General features: G+C 34.0%; 1 protein-coding gene across 16 annotated transcripts in view; it reads right to left on the bottom strand.

Annotated features, from left to right (window-relative positions):
• Nucleotides 1-27,120, bottom strand: part of COP1 (COP1 E3 ubiquitin ligase) — a 273,082-nt gene that overhangs the window by 180,749 nt on the left and 65,213 nt on the right. For 11 of the 16 annotated variants that reach the window (XM_514018.6, XM_009438777.3, XM_016933103.3 and 8 more), the window contains 3 exons: nucleotides 21,346-21,405; nucleotides 19,871-19,947; nucleotides 1,697-1,754 (listed from right to left, as the gene is read on the bottom strand). In XM_514018.6, the coding sequence (XP_514018.2) occupies nucleotides 1,697-1,754; nucleotides 19,871-19,947; nucleotides 21,346-21,405 (195 nt within the window). The remainder of the gene's footprint in view (nucleotides 1-1,696; nucleotides 1,755-19,870; nucleotides 19,948-21,345; nucleotides 21,406-27,120) is intronic. The other 5 variants (XM_009438784.3, XM_001153038.6, XM_054655993.2 and 2 more) reach the window with 2 other exon arrangements.

Here is a 27,120-nt window from a genome sequence, read left to right as displayed (position 1 = left end):
TACATGCTGAAGTATTTAAGGGTAAAGAAACATATGTGTGTACCTTACTCAAACAATCCAGAAAAGAAATTATATGCATATATAGGTAAAAGAAAGGCTGAATGAGAATGATAAAACAAATGTGATAAAATGTTAAGTGCTTAGACAATCTGGATGTAAACTATAAAGCAATTCTTTTTAGTATTTTTGTAATTTTTCTCTAAGTCAAAACTTATTTCAATACAAAGAGTTAAAAAACGTGGCCGGGAGTGGTGGCTCACGCCTGTAATCCCAGCACTCTGGGAGGCCAAGATGGGTAGATCACCTGAGATCAGGAGTTTGAGACCAGCCTGGCCAACATGGTGAAACCCCCATCTCTACTAAAAATACAAAAATTACCCAGACGCGGTGGCACACTCTTGTAGTCCCAGCCACTCGGGAGGCTGAGGCTGGAGAATCGCTTGAACCCAGAAGGCAGAGGTTGCAGTGAGCCAAGATCACACCACTGCACTCCAGCCTGGGCAGGAGCGGGACTCCGTCTCAAAAAGAAAAATAAAAAATGGCTGAGCACGCTGGCTCACGCCTGTAATGCCAGCACTTGGAGAGGTCAAGTGGGGAGGATCACGAGGTCAAGAGATGGAGACCTTCCTGGCTAACATGGTGAAACCCCGTCTCTACTAAAACTACAAAAAAATTAGCTGGGCATGGTGGCGCGTGCCTGTAGTCCCGGCTACTTGGGAGGCTGAGGCAGGAGAATCACTTGAACCCGGGAGGAGGCTGCAGTGAGCTGAGATGGTACCACTGCACTCCAGCCTGGAGACAGCGAGATTCTGTCTCAAAAAAATAAAATAAAATAAAATATAAAAATAAAAAGTCGAAAAAAGCCTATTAGGCCTCAAAAATAAGCTTGACAGATATCAGTATCTCCAAGCCAAAGATGAAGAGAGTAAAGGTTAAAATACTCATACAACTAATTCAAAGAAGTCAAGCTGATTATCTATTTTACTCAAGACTGTGGTCTTTATTCCATGGAAAAGCTGTTAAGTTTCAACGTAATGAAGCGTAATTCAATGACAGATTTATAATTTTCATTATCTCTAAGATAAACTATGTTCTGATTATTCATAATTTTTTTCCTAAAGTATTTCCTTCCTCTCAGGTTCTGAAATTAACAGTAAGTTTTAAAAAACTGCCAGGGATAGTGGTTTTCACCTGTAATCCCTACCACTGTGGGAGGGTGAGGCAGACAGATCGCTTGAGTCCAGGAGTTTCAGTCCAGCCTGGACAACACGGTGAAATCCACCTAGATCTACAGTAAGTACAAAAATTAGCTGGGCATGGTGGTGCACTTCCATAGGGCCAGCTACTTGAGAGGCTGAGGTAGGAGAATTGCTTGAGCCTAGGAGGTCAAGGCTACAGCATTCCAGCCTGCCTGACAGTGTCTCAAAAAAACAAAAACAAAAACAAAGCAAAACACTTTAGATTTGTTCCATCACAACTTGGTGAAGAAAATAAATTTAAGTTCTTATCATTGAAAAACCAAATATTAATATTTGATTCTACCATTATGCATAAGAGCTATTCAGGTGCTAATCAACACCACTGCATTCAAAATGGTTGTCTTTGTGACAGGACATTTTAGTAAACTAATCTATGATTTTATAACTTAGATAATTATACTCATGGTATCATTAAAGCAAACAAAGATATCGTTTACCTGAGAACTGCCACTGAAACCTGGAGGTTGGCTGTATTCTGTGGAATCAATAATACTACTGCAAAATGAAGAGAAAAAAATGTGATTTCAGTATTTACATTATTTTAACAACAGAAAAAGTAAATCTAAAGTATATCATATATAAGCCCAGTATTTCTAATTTCTAAGCCAAGAAAATATTTATTGCCAATCATTAGACATCAAATAGACAACCCATAAAATATCAGCAAATATTTAAGCAATTTACCACTTCAACCCACCACCTCAAACATATAAACCAAGAAATAATGTCAATAGGGGATAATCACAAGGCAGATGTCTATATAGATTTACCTGTTTATATTTCATTTTCAGACAGGTTAAGGTTTGGAGAACTTTAAGGAAAAGAAAATTTACACTATTGGGAAAAGAGCACAAGCATGCAATCAAAATCTATGGTTAACACACCCTGCTATGCCATTAAAAAGCTATGTGTTCTTGGACAATTAACTTATAATCAATTACTCAAGTTTCCTCATCTGTAAAAATGAGGTGATGTAGGCTAGCTATTTATATATCATCTAGAGTCCCTCCCAGCTTCAAAATATTATAATCAAACCTCATGTGAAAAACTGAACTATCAAAAGAATAAAATAAATGGTAAAATAACAATAATCTTGTCTTTGTAACCCAAAACCAATATACTAGTTTCCTCTGCTCTGGTCAAACATAATCTGCTTTCTCCATTGGTTCTTTTTATTTGGTTATATCCTCTATTCATTCTATCTAACCCTAAAAAAAACTCCAGAAGTGTAGACTATCTTTTACTTCCTCTATCTTAGCATTTCTATCTTACCATTTCATCATTCCTATCTCCCTTTCATCTTTAAATAAGCCTTACATAAAAAACTATCAACAACTGAAAATCACATGACATACATACCAACCATATAAACGATTATTTACTTTTTGTAAATTCTTCTTCTCTATTTCTACTATAAACATGCTTAGGCTAGGCACGGTCGCTCACGCCTGTAATCCCAGCACTTTGGGAGTCCAAGGCGGGCGGATCACCTGAGGTCGGGAGTTCGAGACCAGCCTGACCAACATGGTGAAACCCTGTCTCTACTAAAAGTAAAAAAATTAGCTGGGTGTGATGGCAAGCTCCTGTAATCCTAGCTACTTGGGAGGCTGAGGCAGGAGAATCACTTGAACTTGTGAGACGGAGGTTGTAGTGAGCTGAGATCACACCATTGCACTCCAGCCTGGGCAACAGAGCAAGACTCTGTCTCGAAAAACAAACAAACAAAAAACCAACAAAAAAAGTTTATATTCTTTCTACCCTATAAAATTTAAGCAATTGAGATTACTAATTAGAATGGTTCTATATGTAAACATACAAAATGATTAATTACTTAGTACTGAAAGAACCTCAAAGGTTAAAGCATGGGAGGTACTCTAAGTAGTACACAGTTTGAATTTTACCCATAGAAGTGAATAACCTGACTCTGGGCAAGTGATTAATCTTATTTGAGCTCTAGCTTCTCCATCTATTAGATGATGAAGACACATCAGAGAAGTATGAGATTTAAATAAGATAATGCATGTGAAGTTCACAGTATGATGCCAAAATATGGTAAACATTCAATAAATATTATTTTCTTTTATTAACAAAATTAGTTAACATAAAACCTCACATTTTCAAAAATAAATCATATGAATCTGTCTACACAGCAGTCTTTTTTTTTTAAGGCATAGTTAATGGGTACAAACATAAAATTACACGAAAGAAAGAAGTTCTAAGGTTTGACAGAAGATTAAGGTGACTATAGTTAACAACAATGTATTTATATTTCAAAATAGCTAGAAGAGGCCAGGCATGGTGGCTCATGCTTATAATCCTAGCACTTTGGGAGGCCAAGGTGGGAGGGTCACTGGAGCCTAGGAGTTTAAGACCAGCCCAGACAAAATAGTAAGACTCCGTTTTCTACATATAATTAGCTGTGTGTGGTGGTGGACGCCTGGGGTTCCAGCTACTCAGGAGGGTGAGGTAGGAAGATCACTTAATCTCAAATGGTCAAGGCTGCAATGAGCTATGCATCGCTGCATTCCAGCCTGGGCAAGAGAGAGGCCCTGTCTCAAACAAACAAACAAACAAACAAACAAAAAACCAAAACCAAAAACAAAATAGCCAGAAGAAATGATAAATGCTCAAGGTGATGGGATAACCCCCAAATACTCTGACTTGATCATTACACATTCTATGCATGTAAAAAATATCACAAGTACCCTCATAAACATGTACAAAATATTACGTATCAATGAAAAAATAAAGAAATAAAGTTAGATGAGTGCCAAAAAATGCAGCACACAAAAAACAAAAACCTTGTTTCTTAACAATTACTATAGCAAAACTCAATTATAAAAGAGCCTTTGAAGAACTTAACCATATAAAGAATTCAAATGTTCTTGTCATGAGTTTATTTTGATAAAATGTAACCATTACTTGCCTTTCCTATAGAGTTACACACTGGTATGACAAGATTGCATGCTATTTTCAGTTTACTCCATCCAGAGACTAAGAGGACTGAAAGTGACGTAATGCAATGCATTAAAAATCTCTGTTCTTCCTACTAATGAAACTCAATCCCTTAGCGTTTGTATAACACTAATAAAATTGTGTAGTTGCATATTTAGAGGCCTATAGAACAGAACATTTCCAGCTATGCATTTTTATGGATTTATGATTCAGAATTCTGTGACTGTAAGCCTAAAAAATGAATGATATTGATATCTCAGTGTATACAGTGATAATTTTACATTTCAAATATATGTTAAAAAATACTCATCAGTTTGTTGAAGATAAAACTAAGAATTAAAAATAGTATCTTATTAATGATTACAAAATATGAAACTTATTTTCTACCAGGTCTTTATTTTATTCACTAAGAAAAAGGTATAATGCAGGCTACAATAGAAAAATTTGAATAATAAAGCCCATTAATTCTGCTTAATATATACATTATACATTCATACACACACACACAAACACACACACATATAGAAAAGAATATTAGAAAGCACTGACAGGGCTGGGTCCCTCTTGACTCTGGTGCTATACTACTACTTAACTCCTGACTCATCCACAGTCACTAGATGGCAGTAACAATATCAATAGTACCATTTACTGACGGTTTACTATGCACTAACCTAAATAATTTAAACTTCACAGCTCTAATGTAGATAATACTATTATCATTCTCATTTCTCAAGTGAGAAAATTCAGGCACTGAGAGATTATATATGTGGCCCAAGATAACAACACTGGGAAATAGCAGAGTTATTATTCAAACCCAAGCAGTCAAGTCCCAGAGTCCACAAGAACCACCATGCTAAATAAACTACCTAGGCACCTTATGTTCTCTAACTTAAGAACTGGAAAATCCTGGATTAGCCTCCACTTTGTAGACATATTTTAAAGAGAAAAATGAAAAACAGTAACCTATAAATATAAGACAGAATCATATATTTTTCAAATAAATGTCAATAAAATTATAAAAGTTATACTAGCTTAAGAAATTGTGGCAGGCGGATCACCTGAGGTCAGGAGTTCAAGACCAGCCTGGCCAACATGGTGAAACCCCAACTCTACAAAAATACAAAAATGAGCTGGGCATCATGGCAAGTGCGTGTAATCCCAGATACTAGGGAGGCTGAGGCAGGAGAATCTCTTGAACCCAGGAGGTGGAGGTTGCAGTGAGCCGAGATCACACCACTGCACTCCAGCCTGGGTGCTGGGTGACAGGGCAAGACTCTATCTCCAAAAAATAAAAAAAAAGCTTAATAAAGACATCAAAAAACGTCAAGGGAAAAAAATTTCACGGTAGTAACTAAAACTGATATAGGAGTAATACACTTTAATCAAAAGATAATGAAACAGTTCTTAATGTTCTTGCTGGTAACAGTGAGAAGCTTTGCTAAAAAAAGTAAAAACAATGCAGCTGTTAATTTGAGGTATCAAAGAAATTCTGCTATGCAAGTAGATGTCCGTATAATTATTTTCACCTAGATTATTTTCCTTCAAAAGCAAAGACATATTTCCTAACTAGAAAGAAGATTATTAAGTCAATTTCACATATGAGGTATACCATAATGAAGAGGTAGCCAAGAGAAAACAATGGTTCACTCTTGGAAAGATAATAGGCATATTGATTTTAGACTAGCCTTTTATATTGAAAAAGAATGGTTTAAATTTAAATTATTAGTGGATACATTAGCTAGTTAAATTATAAAGAGAAATTTTTAATCGATGAGCAAAAATAAAGCACACTGAGATCATTTTAGGCTAAACATAGACAATAAATATGGAATTATGAATAAGAGAATCAAAGAGAGTCCAAAATGCCATGTACTCACATAAAATTAGACTATTATCATTGATTTTTTTTGCTATAAACATAAAAGAGAGAAAAATAAACTTCTACATTTAATAAATAAACCAAGTGGGGCTACAAATAAAACTTTTTCCTTTCCAGTACTCTACATATAGTTACTGAACCAGTTTCTCCAAAAGAAAACACACTAAGCAAGAAGTAACCTGAAAATACTAAATTTTTAATAATTTAATATTTTTAATATTTAATTTTAAATTAATAGTAAATCCCATTTATTGAGCAACCAAAATTGTTGTGGCCCCAATTTTGCAGAGACCTCCAGAGATACTAGAAATCACTCTTCATGTTTTTTCTTGTTTTATTCCACATACCCTTTAACATTTGACACAAGTAGTCAAATATATCACCCAAAATCTATGCGACTAATCTGCCAACAACAATAACAGCAGCAGCTAACATTTATTGAGTTCTTACTAAGTACCAGACATTATTTTCATTTCTTTAAATGTCGTTTGTTTTTTATTTTTATGTTTTTAGAGGTACGATCTCACTCTGTCACCCAGGCTGGAGTGCAGTGACACAATTCCACAGCTGGAATACTACTTTGACAGTTGCAACTTGGACATATAAATGCAGTTCTCCTCTAGGACAGTATTTCTAAAATAGATTTCCTGATTTTGATGCAAAATCCAACTGAAAATTAAAATGAAATCTTCTCTCATTGCCTGTTTAGAAACAGACAATACTAAACTCTTCTCATGGTATCTGAATTTCAAGGACACAAATTTTGTATAAATAAATGTCAGTGATGACAATGGCTTTTTAGCAATATGTAGATTTTTGGCAATATAGTGTGGCCTTAAAAAAAAAAGTTTGGTCACGCCTGTAATCCCAGCACTTTAGGAGGCCAAGGCGGGCAGATCACGAGGTCAGGAGATGGAGACCATCCTGGCTAACACAGTGAAACCCCGTCTCTACTAAAAATACAAAAAATTAGCCAGGCATGGTAGCGGGCGCCTGTAGTCCCAGCTACTCAGGAGGCTGAGGCAGGAGAATGGCGTGAACCTGGGAGGTGGAGCTTGAAGTAAGCCGAGATCACGCCACTGCACTCCAGCTTGGGCGACAGAGCAAGACTGCATCTCAAAAAAAAAAAAAAAAATCTGGGCTCAAAAAGATGATTTAAGACCTAAAATTCAAAACTCTGAAAATCAAATGCTGTTTTGCAACCTATTTAAAGGTAAAAATAAAAAACCTGGTCTGAACACATCTGACATCATGTTTTAACGCTGAAATATTAATGTGCTTGATGGGAAAGTCCCTCTTATTCTTCCATCAGTTTTATACGATACATGGCATATGTACTCTGTTACCTTTCCAAAATCGGTGAAGGCAGGAAAGGAGTATGACTATACTCTGACCCAAAAGATTTCCAAAAAAAATTTTGGAAATTTATATATCATACAAATTTAGGTTTACTTAAGGAATGCAAGGTTAGTTCAATAACAGAAGTACTAGGCCACAGAGTACTTATCTATGATTTCTACAGGAAACACATAGGGGTAATTTATTCTTCAAACAACAGACGCTATCACAGTGTTTCAGAACTCCAGAAAAAAACTTCCCCAGCACCTCTTGTCTTCTTTTAATTAGTACATGGTTACAAAAAGTAACAGTTACATAATGCATACAGGGACTATGGAACCTAATACTTATACCGCCTTTTAAAATGTTTATTACATAATAATTCTGAAACTGAAAAAGGAAAGCAAAAGAGCAGCTCATTTGAAAGTTTTTTTTGTAAGAGGAGTTTCCTTAGAAACTTACTGCTAGCAGATATAAAAAGCAAGCATGAGGGAAAATTTCTAAAAGATGGAACAGGTCTGAGTCTATTGCTTTATCACTTTTGGAAGTAAACTACTTCGGTTGGTAGAATGTCAAAAATAGACAAAAATAAGCTCAAAGGAATAAGACCAACAAGACTGATTTGACTCCAACAAAATAAAGTTTCAGTTCATTACACAAAGTGGTGTATTTGACTAGTTTGTATTCTACTACTACTTTCCAACAAGTTGGAGTAGATTACAATTTATTTGTAATTCACACAGTAGAAATTTTAAATTATCAGATGATATAGTTGATACAATCCATCAGGGTTTAAAAAAACAATTATCTGAAATAACCTCAGAAGTACTCCAGAAATACTTAGAAGAAGCATTCCAAAAACAATTAAAAATTCAAAGGTTCAGGGATGTGGTGAATGGGAAAAATATGATGGGACTTCGGTAGGAGAGATGGCATGAACAGCAGAAATGGTAAATGATAACAGCACATGAAATTTTACATTTGTATACAGTTGTCCTTATACCTAAGCAAGTTTTACCATGTGCAGCTTTGGTTTCCCTAGGTACCCCCATTTCTGACCTCCTAGAATCAAAGTATATCTATAATAATTAAAGGGGAAAAGAGTTTCCTATGTGACTCTAAATGACTCTAACCTGAAAGGACAAAAAGCCATAAACATGAGGCTCTAATCACAGCATATAAATGGAATTAACAGGGAATGGTTGGTATATACCAATAATTTGTTTCCTTTACAGAGACTTGATTTTTAACTTTTCTGGCCCTCTCAAGCCCAGAAACTTTATCTGAGGTATTTCAAAGACATTACAGAAGACTGTGTAACTTTACAGAATAGAGTAAAAGAATTAAAAATCTTTACCCCCACCCTGCACAAAACATGAAATATGCAGTTATAAAATGTTTGTGTTGAATATTTGAACTTTCTCTTATAAAAAGGAAAATAAGCATGTCAGATTTAAGAATTTATTCAAAAACATGTCAGTAACACAGACTTATCACCAATTACTTAATCTTCCCATATTTTCTAAAGTAGCATCTCTACCACTCCCAAACCCCAGGCCTGCATTTGAATCTCTAAGATCTACCTCAAACCTAATCAATCAGATTTTTAAAATCTGCATTTCAAATACGAGTCTTGGTTGACACTCATGAACACTGCAGTTTGGCTTCTTCACACCTCAGATTTCAGAATTTAAATGAACTTTTATCATCATCATCAAGCAGTGATTTTAGATCTTTTTAATTTTTTAAAATTTTTAGTGTTTCTGGGTATACAGCAGGTGTATATACTTATGAGGTACAAGAGATATTTTGGTACAGGCATGCAATATGTAATATCACAACATGGAGAATGTGGGTATCCATCCCCTCAAGCATTTATCCTTTGTGTTACAAACAACCCAATTATACTTTTTAAGTTATTTTTAAATGTACAATTAAATTATTATTGACTATAGTCACCTTGTTATGCTATCAAATACTAGATCTTATTCATTTTAATTAATTTTTTTTTTTATCCATTAAACGTTCCCACCTCCCCTGCCCCCCAGCCCCATACTACCCTTTCCCAGCTTCTGGTAACCATCTTTCTATTCTCTATCTTCACGAGTTCAATTGATTTTTAGATCCCACAAATAAGTGAAAACATGTGTTGTTTATCTTTCTGTTCCTAGCTTATTTCACTTAACATAATAACCTCCAGTTCTATCCATGTTGTTGCAAATAACAGAATCTTATTCATTTTATGGCTGATAGTACTCCGTTGAGTATGTGTACCACATTTTCTCAATTTATTCATCTGTTGATGGACACACAGGTTACTTCCAAATCTTGGCTATTGTGAACAGTGCTGCAACAAACATGGGAATGCAGCTAACTCTTTCATGTATGTGTTTCCTTTCTTTTGGATATATACCCAGCAGTGGGATTGCTGAGTAATATGCTATTATTTTTAATTTCTTGAGGAACCTCCAAACCATTCTCCATAGTGGTTGTACTAATTTACATTCCCACCAGCACCATACAAGGGTTCCCTTTTCTCCACATCTTCACTAGCATTTGTTACTGCCAAACTTTTGGATAAAAGTCATTTTAACTGAGGTGAGATGATATTTCATTGTAGTTGTGATTTGCATTTCTGATGATCAATGATGTTGAACACTTCTATATACACTGGTTTGCCATGTTTGTCTTCTTTTGAGAAATGTCTAATCTTTTACCCATTTTTAAATGATTATTAGTTTTTTTTTCCCATAGAATTTTCTAAGCTCCTTGTATATTCTGGTTATTAATCCCTTGTCAGATGAGTAGTCTGCAAATATTTTCTCCAATTCTGTGGGTTGTCTCTCCACTTTGCTGATTGTTTCCTTTGGTGTGCAGAAGCTTTTTAACTTGATATGGTACCTTTTGTTCATTTTTGCTTTGGTTGCCTGTGATTGTGGGGTATTACTCAAAAATTTTTTGCCCCAAGTTTCCCCAATGTTTTCTTGTAGTAGTTTCACAGTTTGAGGCCTTTAAGTCTTTAATCCACTTTGATGTGATCTTTGCAGCAGGAATCAAGTTTCATTCTTCAGAACATAAATATCCAGTTTTCCGAGCACCATTTATTTAAGAGAATATCTTTTCCCCAATGTATGTTCTTAGCAACTTTGTGAAAAACGAGTTCACTGTAGGTGTGTGGATTTGTTTCGGGGTCCTCTATTCGGTTCCATTGGCATGTGTCTGTTTTTATGCCAGTACCATGCTGTTTTGGTTACTATAGCTATATAGTATAACGTAAAATCAGGTAATAACGATTCCTCTACTTTTGTTCTTTTTGCTCAGGACAGCTTTGGCTCTTCTGGGTCTTTCGTGATTCCATATAAATTTTAGGATTTTTTTTTCTATTTCTGTGAAGAATGTCATTGGTGTTTTGATAGTGATTGCAATGTATCTGTAGATTGCTTGGGTAGTATGGACATTTTAACAATATTGATTCTTCTAATCCATTAACATGGCATACCTTTCCAGTTTTTTGTGTCTTCTTCAATTTCTTTCATCAGTGCTTTATAGTTTTCATTATAGATATCTTTCACTTCTTTGGTTAATTCCTAAGTATTTAATTTTATTTGTGGCTTTATAAATAAGAATATCTTTTTATTCTTTTTCACATCGTTCACTGCTGGCATATAAACATGCTACTGATTTTTTGTATGTTGACTTTGTATCCTGCAACTTCACTGAATCTGTATCATTTCGTTTTAATAGTTTTTTGGTGGAGTCTATAGGTTTTTCCAAATATAAGATCACATCATCTGTAAACAGGGATAATTTGACTTCTTCCTTTCCAATCTGGATGCACTTTATTTCTTTCTCTTGTCTGACTGCTCTAACTAGGACTTTTAGTACTATGTTGAGTAACATTGGTGAAAGTGGGCATCCTTGTTGAGTTCCAGATCTAAGAGGAAAGGTTTCACTTTTTCACCATTTAGTACGACTAACTGTAGGTTTGTCATATATGGCTTTTATTATGTTGAAGTGTGTTCCTTCTATAACCAGTTCATTGAAGGTTTTTATCATGAAGGAACGTTGAACTTCATCAACCTCACTTCTTTTTCCTTTTCTTTTTTTTTTGAGATGGAGTCTCGCTCTGTCACCAGGCTGGAGTGCGGTGGCGCAATCTCAGCTCACTGCAACCTCTGCCTCCCGGGTTCAAGTGATTCTCCTGTCTCAGCCTCCCGAGTAGCTGGGAATGCAGGTACGCGCCACCATGCCCAGCCTTCTGTATTTTTAGTAGAGACGAGGTTTCACCATGTTGGCCAGGATGATCTCAATCTCTTGACCTTGTGATCCGCCAGCCTCGGCCTCCCAAAGTGCTGGGGTTACAGGCATGAGCCACTGCACCTGGCCATCAACATCACTTTTTAAGTATCAACTGAAATGATGATATGATTTTTATCTTTCATTCTGTTGATGATTTTAGTTCTTATCAAGAACCCAAGGATATTTTATAGAAATCCTGAAATGCCTACTAATTAATCATAATTACTACAGTTTTTGGAACAGTTTTATAATTTTAAATTATTGGAATCAAAAAGTCTATTTCACCAAAATTTAAAGAGAATAATCAATTCACTCACATATCTTATTTTTCCTCCTAAGAATATATAACCATGAGAACAGGGTTCTAGGGTCTGTCATATTCACAAATATATCCCAGTGCCTAACAGTGTTTTTAAAATTTTTATCTTTAATTGACATAATAATTGTGAATATTTACGAGGTATAAAATATTTTGATCCTTGCATACATTGTGAAATGATCAGAGTATAGCATATCCACCACCTCAAATATTTCTTCCGAGAACATTTAAAATCCTCTCTTTTGCTATTCTAAAACATACAATTCATTATTATTAATTATAACCACCTTGTTGCACAACAGAACACCAGAATTGATTCTTCCTGTCTAACTATAACTTTGTACTCACTGACCAACTTCTCCCCTCTCCCCATCCACCTCTAATCTCTGTTAACCACCATACTATGCTCTACTTGTATGAGTTCAACTTTTTTAGATTCCGCATGTAAGCAAGATCATACAGTATCTGTCTTTCTGTGCCTGTCTTATTTCACTTAACATAATGTCATCTAGGTTCATCTGTGTTGGTGCAAATGACAGAACTTCCTGGGTCTTTTTAAGGTGGAATAGTATTCTAGAGTGTGTGTGTGTGTGTGTGTGTGTGTGTGTGTGTGTGTGTGTGTGTGTGTGTATACATACAATATATGTTTTAAATTCATTCATCCATTTAGATAAATACTTAGGTTGTTTTCATGGCTACTGTGAATAATGGGACAAAGAAGATGGGACTTTTTTCATAGTGATTTTATTTCCTTTGAGAATATTCCCAGTAATGGGATTGCAGGATCGTATGGTAGTTCTATTTTTAGTTTTTTGAGGAACCTCCATAATGTCTTCCAATGTAGCTGTACTAATTACAATACCACCAACAGTTTATAAGAGCTCCCTTTTCTCCACATCCTCATTAACACTTGTTTCATCTTTCTGATAATGGCCAATCTAAGAAATGTGAGGTGATGTGCATTAATTTGCATTTCTCTGATGATTAGAGATGTTGAGCCTCTTTTTCTATATCTATGTCTTCTTTTCTATGTCTTCTTTTGAGAAATACCTGTTCAAGTCCTTTACTCATTTTAAAAATAGGGTTGTTTCATTGAGTATTTGTATATTTTGTTCCTTGTATATTTTGCACATTAGCACCTAATCCAATATATGATTTACAAATATTTTCTCTCAATAATTGGGTTCTAACACAGTGTTTTATACATGCTGGCTCAAATACTGGCTGAATGACTGAAAATAAATTCTTCAAATATTCTAAAGAAAATCAGAGTTTCAAGAAAGGTTTTCAGAACTTACTGAATTTCTATTACCTATCAATTTTAATGAGAAATTACAGGTGTATGAAGAGTATCCCCTATATTATTGCCATGGAAGTTTGCTTCCTGTGTTTTGTGTTTGTTTTTGTTTTAGTTCACAATCAAGATTCCTTAAGATTCTTCAATTATTTTACTGACTTTGGCATCAAGTTCAACTCCTTGGCATGGTTTAGGGTCAGAATTAAGGAAAGTAACCTTTAGTACTCACAAGAATAAAACAATCAAATGGTTTTACTACTCCCACATAAAGGTAAGCTTCATTAAAATACAGCAAAACACCATGTATGTTCAAAACTCTCCAATTTAAGTGTACTTGAGACTTCTTAAAATCTGTCTGTAATCACCTAACCTTCAAGGTTTGAGAAAAAGTATTAAATTGTATACAGATAATTTCCTGTATTGTCATAATCTTCCCCTTAAATAAGCATTAGTTCAATTTGATCATAAAAACATTTCATTTCCTGCATTAAAAAAAATTTCCAAATAAAATAAAGTTGTTGAACCAATAATAATTGCCAAAAAGTACTAAGAACTTAAGCATTAACATGAAGCAGCAGACATTGACAATGCATTGGTCATAGGTAATAATCCAGCCAAAGACTCACTATGCAAACTTAGGCAAGATGGCTCACTTTTCATCTACTATACTAAAGAGTCATCCCTGTCCTCCATATCCCTCCCAAGCATATATTCTTTCAATGACCAGAGATTAGTATAGTTGCATAGAATGACATGGGTAAACTAGAGGAATTTCTTAATATAGTCCAGAAGCTATTATGCAGTATCGTTTCTTAAATATCATTGATTTATTCAAATTATAAAATATACAAATTCACAAGGTATTAGATCACTATCCTACATATATATTTTTAATGTTAAATACTCTTAGCCTCCATAAAATGATTCCTTGTTTTTTCCTATTGTCCCTATACTTTGATTCGTCTGGAACTTTGTCAAAATTATAGAAATACAAATAAAAGGTATGTCTCAAAAATGTCTGATAGAGTAAATAAAATCAAAAGTGTCATATAAAAGTCTTACCTATATATTTTATTCATATATCTCCTCCTTCCTCTAGCACAGAAAATAGGCAATTCAGAATTCAAACTAATGCATGTCTGCATGACAATTTTTTTAAAAAAATGAATTAAACTTTCAATCAACAGCAATCTCTTATCAGTAAAAGCATTTTAAAGATGAGAGATTGTAGATCAAAAATTTTTATTTAGTACTTATATTTTGTACTACATTTATTTACTACCTTAGAAAAACAAGACTTATTAGGCAAATTTAACTCCAGCAACTATCTGGATCTTATAAAGCATACCCAGCTGAAGGAGATAGAGAAGCCTCAACTAATACATCATTTTTCAAACTAAGTTATCCGATGTTCTGAACACACAGAAGAGACTAATAACTCACCATTCCAAAATTCCTTAAAGACAAAGAATAAAGCAATTATGAGATAACTATTTCTAAGACAGAAATCACATCAATAAGATACATTCAGAAATTTAGAAGCAAAGTTACCGCAATGGCTTTGACGAGAATTTGAAATCTAACGAATAGTATGCTAACGTTCGTCATCACACCAGATTTACAGCTAACCACAAAAGGATAAGACTAGGCTCATACTAAGCTAATGGCTTCATAGGCTTAATAATAAGTTATTTAGCTCTGGTTCCTATTCAATTACACATAATAATAAACTAAATAATATTTAAAGAGCCTAAAATCCACATTTGTTAATCCATATAGCGTCCACCCAGTTTACCGCTCTCAAAAATTCAGAGATAATCAAACCTGGTCTAAGTATGTTTCAATATAAAAAAAAAATCAGCATTGTCCTATTTGCCAGGACGAGAACCTAACAAAAATGTTTTGCTTTATTATTTAAATAAAGTCTGAGCTAAAAAGTTAAAAAATGTCTAAAATATTAATAATACTCTAGAATGGCAGATAGGATATATATCCTCATAATCACCCTCCCATACAAAAGAACCAATTCCTCTTGATAATAAGTAAAAGAGACTATGCTTGCCTACCAATCTCTAATTTACTCATTATTTGACACAAACTATGCAACAATAAAATGTAAACTATGGTTTATACTGAGAATTGTGAAGACTTTCTTCCTTAGAATTTAAAACAGATTAAAAAGGTTCTAAGTATAGCAGTCATTGGTTTGATTAATTCTACGGAAAGTTTGAAATGGATGAAAGCTTAAAAGGTTAAAAAATTCAACTGATATTTTTTTTAAAAAAACATACCTCACCTCAATGAAGCATGGCTGATAGCTTTTATAGCAAGATTAAAATAATTAACCTATTAAGTATACTACATGTGATGCTTTAACAAATTCACAAACTGTGAAAATTAAATGACATTCTAGGTTAGGTAAATATTTACTCAAAACCTTGTATTTAAGTCCTTATTATATATAAATAAATACATAAAAATGTGGAAGTATAAGAAAAAAACAATACTCACAGGATTACAGTACAGCATGGAAAACATGTATTTTTTCCAAAGTAATACATATTATAGAAACAGAATCAAAATAAGTAGAAATCTTTACAAAACAAAACAAGTGGTTAATTCTATCTCCTGCTTCCTTTTCCCTGCCCCTAATTTTTTAGGGAAAGGGCATCTGAAAAAAGAATAGAAAGACTTCACCCTAGGTTTGGGGTCTTTGGGGATAGTTACTTAACAGCTGAATCCAGGAGAAGTTTCTAGGCAAAAGGAACAGTGTAAGCAAAGATACCCTAACATTCTGCTTTGAGAGTTACATACAATTTTAAAGCACAAAAACAATAGGCTGGGGCTAGGCAATTACGGAGGGTTATGCAAAGAGATGGATCTAAACCAATGTACATGATAGGCAGCTACTGAAAAATTTTAAGCAGGAAAGAAACATCATATTTCTGGCAATAACACATAAAAGGATAGGTTAAAAGATTATTGCTAGATGAGGTGATGCTAAGGATCTAAACAAGGCAGAAGCAGTAAAACAGGATATGACAATTACAGCTAATCAAAGTAGGTAGAATATGAAGTTCTGTGGGGGGCTGGGAAAGGGAGAGAATACCATTATCTGGCTTCTGTTTTTCTTTTTCATTTAAATACATAATCTAAACATAAACCCAGAATCTATGTAAAGGATTCAGTGACCTGACATATAATAAAGATACTCATTACAGAAAACTAACAAATCTAGAAAAGAGCTTTTGTAAAGTAAGCCTGCTTAAAAGAGAGATCAAAACTTTTTAGTGAGGAATAAGAACAAAAACTGTCTGGCATTTAAATAATAAAGCTAATAATTCTGAAAGAAAAAAGATTAGTAAAATTGCAACTACATGCTATTGCTTAAAGAAAAATCAAATATGAATAGTATTATAAAAGATAATATTTGTCTCAGCGTGTCTGATTTCAAATCGTAATCTTAAGGATCATTTTCACTCAAGAGTATTTAAGGGCTACATCATTTTTCCCAAGTGCCTCTCTCAATCCTTGAGTAATATTCACATCACTTGTTTAGAGAAAATATCAAAACACTCTTGAAGAAAATACTGTTTGCCTATTTTCCCTTCTTGAACTGCTAACCCATTTAACTCTGCTAGAATCTAATTTAATGACAGCTTTGCAAGCAATTTTAGCAATTCTCCAACAATATTTTCATAAACTTCATGAAATCTAGTATGTTTTACAAGATCTGCTACTTTATTTTACAATACAACCACTCTTACCTCTTCTATCAATAAAATCCTAATGCAAACCAACATCTCTTCTCTTCTGGACTGCTACAATGCTTCCTAACTTTTCTCCCCAGCTTCCAATGTCAAGGGGTTGAGAGGGACACATCTTCTCTGTCCTCCACACAGGGATCCAAATAAACATTTTAAAATCTAAATCAGATCCTGCTCAACACTATCCCATAACTTTCCATCATAATTAGTCTTTACTTGATTAATGTGTCAACTTAAATGTCACCTCCTTGGAGAAGCCTGGCTATGAAAACTAAAACAGAATCCTCTTGCAAAGCCCTACCATGCCTAACTATTCTTCCTAAGGTAGTGCAGTCATGCATCACTCAATGACAGGGATACAGTCTGAGAAATGTGTCATTAGGCAATTTTGTCATTATGTGATCATAGAGTATACTTACACAAACCAAGATGGGGGTATGTATGTGTGTGTGTATATACACACACACATATATGAATATATACACATATATACACATATGTACGTATATATACTACATATACACATATGTACGTATATATACTATATATACACTATATATACACATATATACACATATGTACGTATATATACTATATATACACACATATATACACATATGTACATATATACACATATATACCTATATGTACGTATATATACTATATGTACGTATATGTACGTATATATACTATATGTACGTATATGTACGTATATATACTATATGTACGTATATGTACGTATATATACTATATGTACGTATATGTACGTATATATACTATATGTACATATATGTACACATATGTACGTATATATACTATATGTACATATATGTACACATATGTACGTATATATACTATATATACCCATACACATACGTATATATATACGTACATGTACGTATATATATACGTATGTACGTACATATGTATATATGTACGTATATATACGTATGTACACACATAAGTATATATGTACATATATATATACGTATGTACACACATACGTATATACGTACGTATATATACGTATGTACACATATATATGTGAAAAACCAATGTCCCAGCACCATTACTGTCAGTCATTTCCCCTACTTGATCTGCAATGCCAATATCAAGTGTCATATATTAGGTCTCTTTATGTGCTCTATTATTTTCTTATGAGATCACCGTCATATATGCAGTCCATCACTGACTGAAACGTCATTATGCAGTGCATGACTGTATTGTATGTTATATACTACTACTATGCTATACATTGGCCCTTTTAGTGTCTCCCCCAACCTCCATACACACATCCCAAAATGTAAGCTCCAAAGGGACGAGGACTTTGTCAGCTAGATCCAACACCTAGAATAGTCCCTAGCACATCAGAGGCATTCAATAAATAGAGCAATTAAGTAAATGCACTATACTGTCACAATTTCATAAAATCCAACAATCAGTGAGAGACTGAGTAACAAAGATCTGGAAACAATATATACAAAAAAAATTTGCTACTGTTAAACAGAGAGGAAAAAGACAATGGGAATGAATCATTATTAGTGAACTTTTTGTGATGTGACAACTTTTTCTTCCCTGTATGTACTTACATAATAAGTATTCCATTGACAAAGATCCTGTGCATATCAGAACTGAATTCAAGACTTAAAGATAACAATATACACAGACCAAGTCATTCTCAAATGTTTCAAAGAAAGTAAAATATAGAAGAAAATCGGCTGAATTACACAGCTAAAATAACACCAGAATTAACGAACTCACAAGGATTCTCCATATTATAATTAATGGGAAAAATGTCAAACCTCTGAAGTCTCCTTAACTAGAACATCCCTGCACCCTTTCTGTACATGATGTACCGAACTAGATCCATAATAGCTTTCCTAAAGTGATAAGGTTTCCGAAGGTTATTATAATCTACCATAGTAGAACTGGACTTCCTGATAGTACACATTACCCTAAAACTATTTGTCTGATAAGATTCCATTAAATCGTTATCCTAAACAGAGAGTGGATTTAACAAAACAAAAACAAATGATTTCACGTAAAACTGTTCTTAGTTTGAACATTTCAAGCATAAAAATTCAAAACTCAAGATTCAGATAGCATATATTTCATGAAGTAGGTTTTACAGCTAAAAGGGAAACACACACATTCACCATGCTTTACAAATAGCTACTACTAAATGAAACCAGGCTTTATTCTAAAATCTTGGGAAATGGTCATGACAAATATAACCCTATTCTAATATCGCATATAGAAGAATTAATTAATAATAAGTAGTTATAAGAAAATACCAAGGAAATCTAAACTAACAGATCTGTCTACTGCCCTCATTTTAAATGTGGGAAAAGTGATCTGTCCAATAAAATTTAACAAGTTAGGGGGAGAAGTCCAAGGTTTTATTTTATCACATTTTTCCCTAATATTACCACTTCATGTTCTCAAATTTAGATTTTTGAATGTCATCTGACTTTAATTCACAAGATATTTAAAGCTATCATTACTTTAAGAAATTCATCAAACTTTTAATCCAACTGTGAATTCATAACATTATAGTATTCTACTCGCTAACTCTTCCTGGCATGAAATCCAACGCATTAAGGAAACAGATGGGCCATATGAATATCATTTCTAGATCATGACCAAAGTAATTTCTCAGGGGTTTCATACACCGCATGGAAAAGGCTCCTAAAGGACTAGACCATATGCATACTTTGTAATATGAATTCTAATCAATTGCAAGTGTGAAGCTTGTACCTGTGTGATGGAGAAGGAGCTTCAAATTGAGGCACTGTGCTATCCTCACTGACAGGAGAGTATAAGCCACTCATTTCCTGAAAATAAAATTATTTGAATTATAGTAGATATTTCAAATAGAAGATATATAAATCAAGAAGAGGCATGATATATTCCTTTCTATTCCCAGGTTTTCATCAGTCCCTGTTTGTCTCAATATCAAATTTCTGAAGGCTTCCTCTCCACAGAATACAAAAGCAAGGACATGTGAAAAGTTAAGAGACAAGCCTTTTCCATGGTACACAATCTTAAAGAACTATAAATTGTTTACTAAATATTGTTCATCAATGAAGCCACCACATGCAGAAAAAGATAAATGTAAATGTAAATATTTTAAATGACATGTACATTATACTATGTGAATAGTGAACTAGCATATCATTAATTCAGGTGATAATCTATTGATAAATGTTAAGATAAATATGACAGTAAGATAACTGGATCATCAGGTTCAACTCTTGAACATAAAAACACAAAAAACACCCAGAATATGTCAGTCTCTGCTTTATACATATTCTTCACAAATATTAAGATTGAAATATCAGCTTTGTTTAATAATGACTTAGACTCTAATTTTTGATCAGTAATCCAGAGGAATAGGCCTAATCAACCATTATATGAATTTTATCTCTCACACTGACAACCTAGCTTCCTTTTTTATGTACTAACTTTGATTAATGAAAAAATAGCAAATTTTAAAATGCCACTAAAGATGCATAATCAGGTAGAATTATTTCTAGCTAATGCAACCTCAGCTCAATCATACAGTCAGGTAAGTGACATAAATGTGTAACAACTTAAGAATGCTACAGAGGATACTGAACATCCACTAAATATTAAATCCGTTAATCTTAAACATGTTCTATGTATCAGCAAAAGAAAATTATAATACATATAAATAACTAAAAACACAAACTAAATTAATAAATACAGCCAAAGGCAAAAACTTCAAATCATAATACCCTATAAGACTTCCAAGGGTCCTCCCATAAATTTCCTTAGGTAAACTATATTAAACTGTAAATTCCCAGAATACTGGTAATGTATTCTTATATTTCTCTTTTAATTAACCTTAACTCCTAGAAATGCGCAGAGTAGGTATGTAAAAGTTATTAATAAAAAAAGCATTTTAGTGGTAATAATTGACAGTTTTAAGTTATGATGGCACTCCAAGAAAACTGAGTGATTTTTTTTGTCAGTCTAATCGAGAAAAATTATGGCAATAAAACATTGTAAAACAAATTTAGACTATATTTTATCAAGTGTTCAGAATGTTTTTTTCTACAAAAATTCATCCTCAATTAAAATGAAAGTAACAGCTGTTACTTTCTTCCTAAGACCAATCCCATAAACTTAACACAGCAACTTAATGGAAAGGTGACAATTTCATGAAATTGAAAAATTGCTAAGGATGTGAGAAATTCTTGATTCCTTACTTCCACTCTCTTAATATCCTCTTCCAAAACACTTAGCTCCTTCTGGATCTGTTCCAGTTGCTGCAGATTAAATAGAGAGAGAAAGACAAAAAAAAAAAAGCCTAAGCCAAACCAAAATGGCATCACCATGATCATAAAATAAATTTACATTAGGAAAATAATTTCTATCAAACTTGGCACTAATGGCAAATTAACAGGAGGGATAACCATCAACAAAATATAGCTAGAAGTTCCCATTTTTTAATGCAAAGGTAGAGAATTATGTGAAAACACAATGTTGTACTTCTTTAATACAACAGTTTGATTTTACAATAAAAGTATGAGATGAATGACAGTGACTTAAAAAAATACAAGATAGCCAAAGAACTTTCACATTACCTCATTTAGTTGTTAAACAGAAAAATTCAGCATGTCAGTTGTTAATCACACTTTTTTTTTTTTAAATAGAGATAGGTTTCACTATGTTGCCCAGGCTGGTCTCCAACTTTTGAGCTCAAGCAATCTGCCCGCCTCAGCCTCCCAAAGTGCTGGTATTACAGGCGTGAGCCACTGCACCAGAACTTTAATCACACTTTATAAACAAAGATTAGTCTGACAGAGGTTAAATCCCCTCACCCAAAAGCAACCACAAGTCAGTATCTTAACACTTCCTTCTTAAGGGTTTTAAAAACATATTTGAGTTAGTATTTTATCTTTTATATCTCACCTATTAAACCACTAATAATTTTCCATGCCACTAAAATGCAAACATTGTAACTGTTGAATAACACTTAATATATTGAACCATTCCCTTTCTCATTAGAGATTTAAGTTGCCTGCAAACTATCATATATAATTCTGGAACATATTGTTCTTTCAGATTTCATTTCATTTTCAGATTTTATTAAAAGGTTACTTCAGATTTTATTGAGAGTATTAAAAATAAAATTATTCAATCAAAAGAAAACTGCTTTCCAGAAACACTATACCAATTTAAATTCCTAACGCCAGGATGCGGTTGTCTTACTCTAACCTGGAAATATTGAACAAATTTATAAATGTAAAATATTAACAACTAATACTTATATATTACTGATTGCCAGATGTGAAAATGAAGCACAGAAAGGTTAAATGATTTGTCCAAAATCATTCTGTAAGTGGCAGAACTGGAATTCAAATTAAGGTAGGCTTATTGTTCCAGAATTCATGCTTTTAACTACTATTCTTTACTACCTATTGAAAACAGTACCTTATTATTAACTCATTTCTTTAATAACTGATAAGGGCAAACAGGGTTTTTTATAGACTTATTAGTATTAGTATCTTCTGTGGCAATACAGGCAAAGTTGGTAATATAATTAATAACTTACTCATTCAAGTATTTACCAATTCTAGGCACCTTCCTAAGTACTGAGAAGAACAGGATCGAAAAACAACTGTAGCCCTTACCCTGAGTTCAGTCTAGGGGAGATGGCAAATAAGAAAGCCAATAGTTGAAATATCATAGCAAGCATTATGATGATGGTATACAACGTATTAAGGGAACATAGACCACATCTAATGTAGAGCTGGTGGGGTAAGAAGAGGACTAGATAACTAAAATTTGATTGAAAATTAAATCAGAGGCTGAGCCTTAAAGGACTAACAGAATTCTGCCAAGTGGAAAACAGTGAGGCATGACAGAATAAGCAGAGTAAATAATAACATATGCGAAGGTACAAAAGCTATGAGAAAGGTAAATAATAAATCTGAAAGGCAATAAATAAAACTGCTTAACATCAATAAGTATAGTCAGAAGAGATAAAAGCAAAACTGAAATGGTAGAAAACACCAATGTTAAAGAGATGGGCAAAGGAAGAAGCAGCATTAACAATCAAGAAGGGCAAAGTCGCAGCCAGAAAACCAGGGGAAATGACAGTACCATTGGAGAAATCAAGGGTTAAAAGAGTGATTAGCATTTTCAAAAGCTTTCAACTCATCTATCTACTTTAATAAACTTCCTGCTGCCTTAAAATATGTCACACAATGCCACCTTAACTGAAACCCTGCTCACTGTTAAAGACACTGTCTGTCCTGAAACTCTTTCAAATAACGGCTGCTCAATTGATAAAGTCTCTAAAGCCCCAGAGTTTACAGGACTTATTAATAGATAGGAACTCACTATTTCTACTCCATTCCATGGCTATTTCCAACAATTAGTCTTCCACCCTAAAATTAGTTTTCCACCATAACATAAAAACCACTCTGTCTAGCTCATACCAAGCAGCCAAATCCCTGTCCACCCACTTGAGCCATCTATAAACATCCCAGTTATTCTCCACCATCATTGAAGCCTTTGGGTTCATGGACATTTTCAACTCCAGCATCCAGTGATGCTGACCTCTAATTCAGCAAAACACTCCCATGGTAATCTCTTAAACATTTTCATTTAACTACCTTAAAATGTTCCACTCTTGAAATTTTTATTTAAACAAATGCTTTACTATATATAAGAAGTCTTTAGAATAATTGCTTTAAAAAATACATTTAAAAAGAAGAATGACTATCTGACAAAAGTCCAATATCCAGAATCTACAAGGAACGTAAATAAATGAAAAACAAAAAACAAATAACCCCATTAAAAAATGGGCACAGACATAAACAGACAATTCCCAAAAGGCAACATACAAGTGGCCATCACACATAAAAAAATGCTCAACATCACTAATCATCAGATAAATGTTAACAAAAACCAAAATGAGATACCATCTCACACCAGTCAGAATGGCAATTATTGAAAAGTGAAAAAACAAAAACAAAAAAAACAAAAAAAAAACCAAAAACAAAAAAAGAGATGCTGGTGAGGCTGCAGAGAAAAAGGAATGTTTGTACACTGCTGGTGGGAATGTAAATTAGTTCAGCCACTGTGGAGACCGGAGTTGGGAGATTTCTCAAAGAGCTTATTAAAAGAGAACTACTATTTGACCAAGTAATTCCATTATTGAGTATATATCCAAAAGAAAATAAATCATTCTCCCCCAAAGACAAGTGTATTTGTATGTTCATCATAGCTCTATTCATCACAGCAAAGATTCATCAATGCCCATCATTGCCCATCAACAGTGGACTCAATAAAGATGTGATACAGAGACACCATGGAATACTATACAGCCATAAAAAGAACAAATCATGTCCTTTGCAGCAACATGGATGGAGCTGGAAGCCATCATCCTAAGTGAATTAATGAAGTAAGAGAAAACCAAATACCACATGTTCTCACTTATAAGTGGGAGTTAAACATTGGGTACTCATAAAGATGGTTACAACAGACACTGGGAACTACTGGGGTGGGGGAAGGAAGAAAGGGTTGAAGAACTAACTGCTGAGTACTATGCTCACATTTCTGAGTGACGGGGTCATACCCCAAATTTTAGCATCACACCATATATCTACGTAAGAAACCTGTACATGTACTCCCTGAATTGAAAAGTTGAAATTATATTTAAAAAGTAAATATCTGTAATATCAATAGCCAAAGACAGCCAATATTACTTGTATGATATATAATAATTGAAATCAAATTAATTTTTATTCTGCTTTTGAACTTGAAATTCCAGAAAAATTTCCAATGTGACCTGAAATCTCAAAATATTAAACTCTAATGTCTTCTCTGAAAATAATGTTCCATCTCCTAATACCTCAAAGCTTTTACTGGATCATATACCTATTGTTACATATGAAGGCTTCTATACATAAGGTGAACCTCATAAAACTGCCAATAATAAAACAATTTTTACTTCAAAAACAGCAATTTCATATGGTTCAACTTAAAAATCAAATAACGAAGGCATGGTGTTGTCCTGACAGATATACAGACAGAATGCAAAACAAAATGATATAACCTATCCATAAGAAAGTCTGACAAGGTATCAGGCAAGAAATATTAAAAAGAAAAAAGTTTGGAAGACTGAAAACTGTTGAGAGAGCACATATTAAATTTGAGGTGTTTCCATTTTAAGATGAGAATTCTGAAGGGATTTGGAGCTGTAAATTGTAAGGGCATCAGTCCAAGACATTTTAGTACTAGTAAATAGAAAAATGATGAAGGACAACCACTTCAAGGATGTGGAAAGAAAAAATGGGCTAAATTCACTCTGTAAACATAACCCCAGGAAGGAGAACTTAGAAGAAAAGTCTGAATATAAGTCCAAGAATGTTTTAAAGATATATGAAGAAAAGTTCAAGAAGCTGAACTGCTATTATCTAAAGGAAAATCAATCACAAATTAGGAATGATAATAAACTCCTAGATCACATTTATCTTAACACCATTACAGAGTTTGGTGCCACTCAGAAAAATAAATAAATATATAAGATGGAGGACTAAGACAATGCTATTTGAGGGCATGGGACTAAAGAATCAAGAGCAAGCACTCTCTTAACACTGTGCCAAAGCCCAAAGAAAACTTTTAGAAACATTTAACGTAAAGGTAAAGAGTAAGTAAGTCTCAGAATCCCTTACGAAGATAATAGATAGACTCTCCCATTACTGACAATGGATTTGGTGCAGGTAGGTATCATTGGTACTCAACTGACTTTCATTAGTGCCTTGATAAAGATATGCTTAAGCATTAAACTCATTATTTGAATTTTTAATATAATTTTGAATACATTACATATAATTGTTCCAAACTGAACAAAAGAATACACCATTACACTTTCAATGGGGAAAAGCTGATTTTAAAAATCGAGCAAGGCTAGGTGCGGTGGCTCACGCCTGTAAGCCCAACACTTTGGGAGGCTGAGGTGGGCAGATCACCTAAGGTCAGAGTTCAAGACCAGTCTGGCCAATAAGGTGACACCCTGTCTCTACTAAAAATATAAAAATTAGCCAGGCGTGGTGGTAGGCACCTGTAATACCAGCTACTTGGGAGGGTGAGGCAGGAGAATCTCTTGAACCCGGGAGGTGCAGGTTGCAGTGAGGCGAGATAGTGCCACCGCACTCCAGCCTGGGCAACAGAGCAAGACTCCATCTCAAAAAATACATACATACATACATACATACAGCAGCAAAACTTAATATATGCTAATTCTAAGAGAGTTACTACCAAAAACAAAGCATTTAGCCATATGAAGTGCACACTACAGCAGGCCAAAACCCTTGTCATCCCATACTATCACTCCACAAACACTCACATACTTAATATCTAGTTCCTGAAATGGCAGACCTGATTAAAAGACTTCATTTAACCCTTTCATAGCACTTTTTCTTTTCTTTTCTTTTCTTTTTTAAGACAGGGACTCATTTTGTCACCCAGGCTGGAGTGCAGTGGCACAATCTCAGTTCACTGCAGCCTCTGCCTCCTAGGCTCAAGCAATTCTCTCACCTCAGCCTCCCAAGTAGCGGGGACTACAGGCACACGCCACTATGCTCCACGAATTTTTTTTTAATTGTTTGTAGAGACAAAGTCTCACTATATTGTCCAGGCTGGTCTTGAACTCCTGGCCCTCAAATGATCCTCCTACCGTCGCCAACGTGTTAGAATTACAGGCATGAGCCACTGTGCCCAGCCAACATTTTGTTTTAAGCTGAGAAGAAAACAGAAAAAGCAAGAACAAAACCAAATAAATAAATGATAGAGTAGTGAGGGGACAAAATAAGATGGCTTATTTAAGAGCAAATGTAAACAGATGTCAATACCAGTAGGCTGATAAGTTACAAATATATGATGTAATAGAGAGAGCAACCACTAAAAAATGATACAAAAAATTTACTTTAAAACATTATAGATAAATCAAAATGGAATTCCGAAAAGAA

The sequence above is a fragment of the Pan troglodytes genome, chromosome 1 (assembly GCF_028858775.2).
Source record: "Pan troglodytes isolate AG18354 chromosome 1, NHGRI_mPanTro3-v2.0_pri, whole genome shotgun sequence".
Lineage (NCBI taxonomy): Eukaryota > Metazoa > Chordata > Mammalia > Primates > Hominidae > Pan > Pan troglodytes.
Note: the sequence above shows the minus strand (reverse complement) of the source record. Positions and strands in the feature narration are given on the sequence as shown.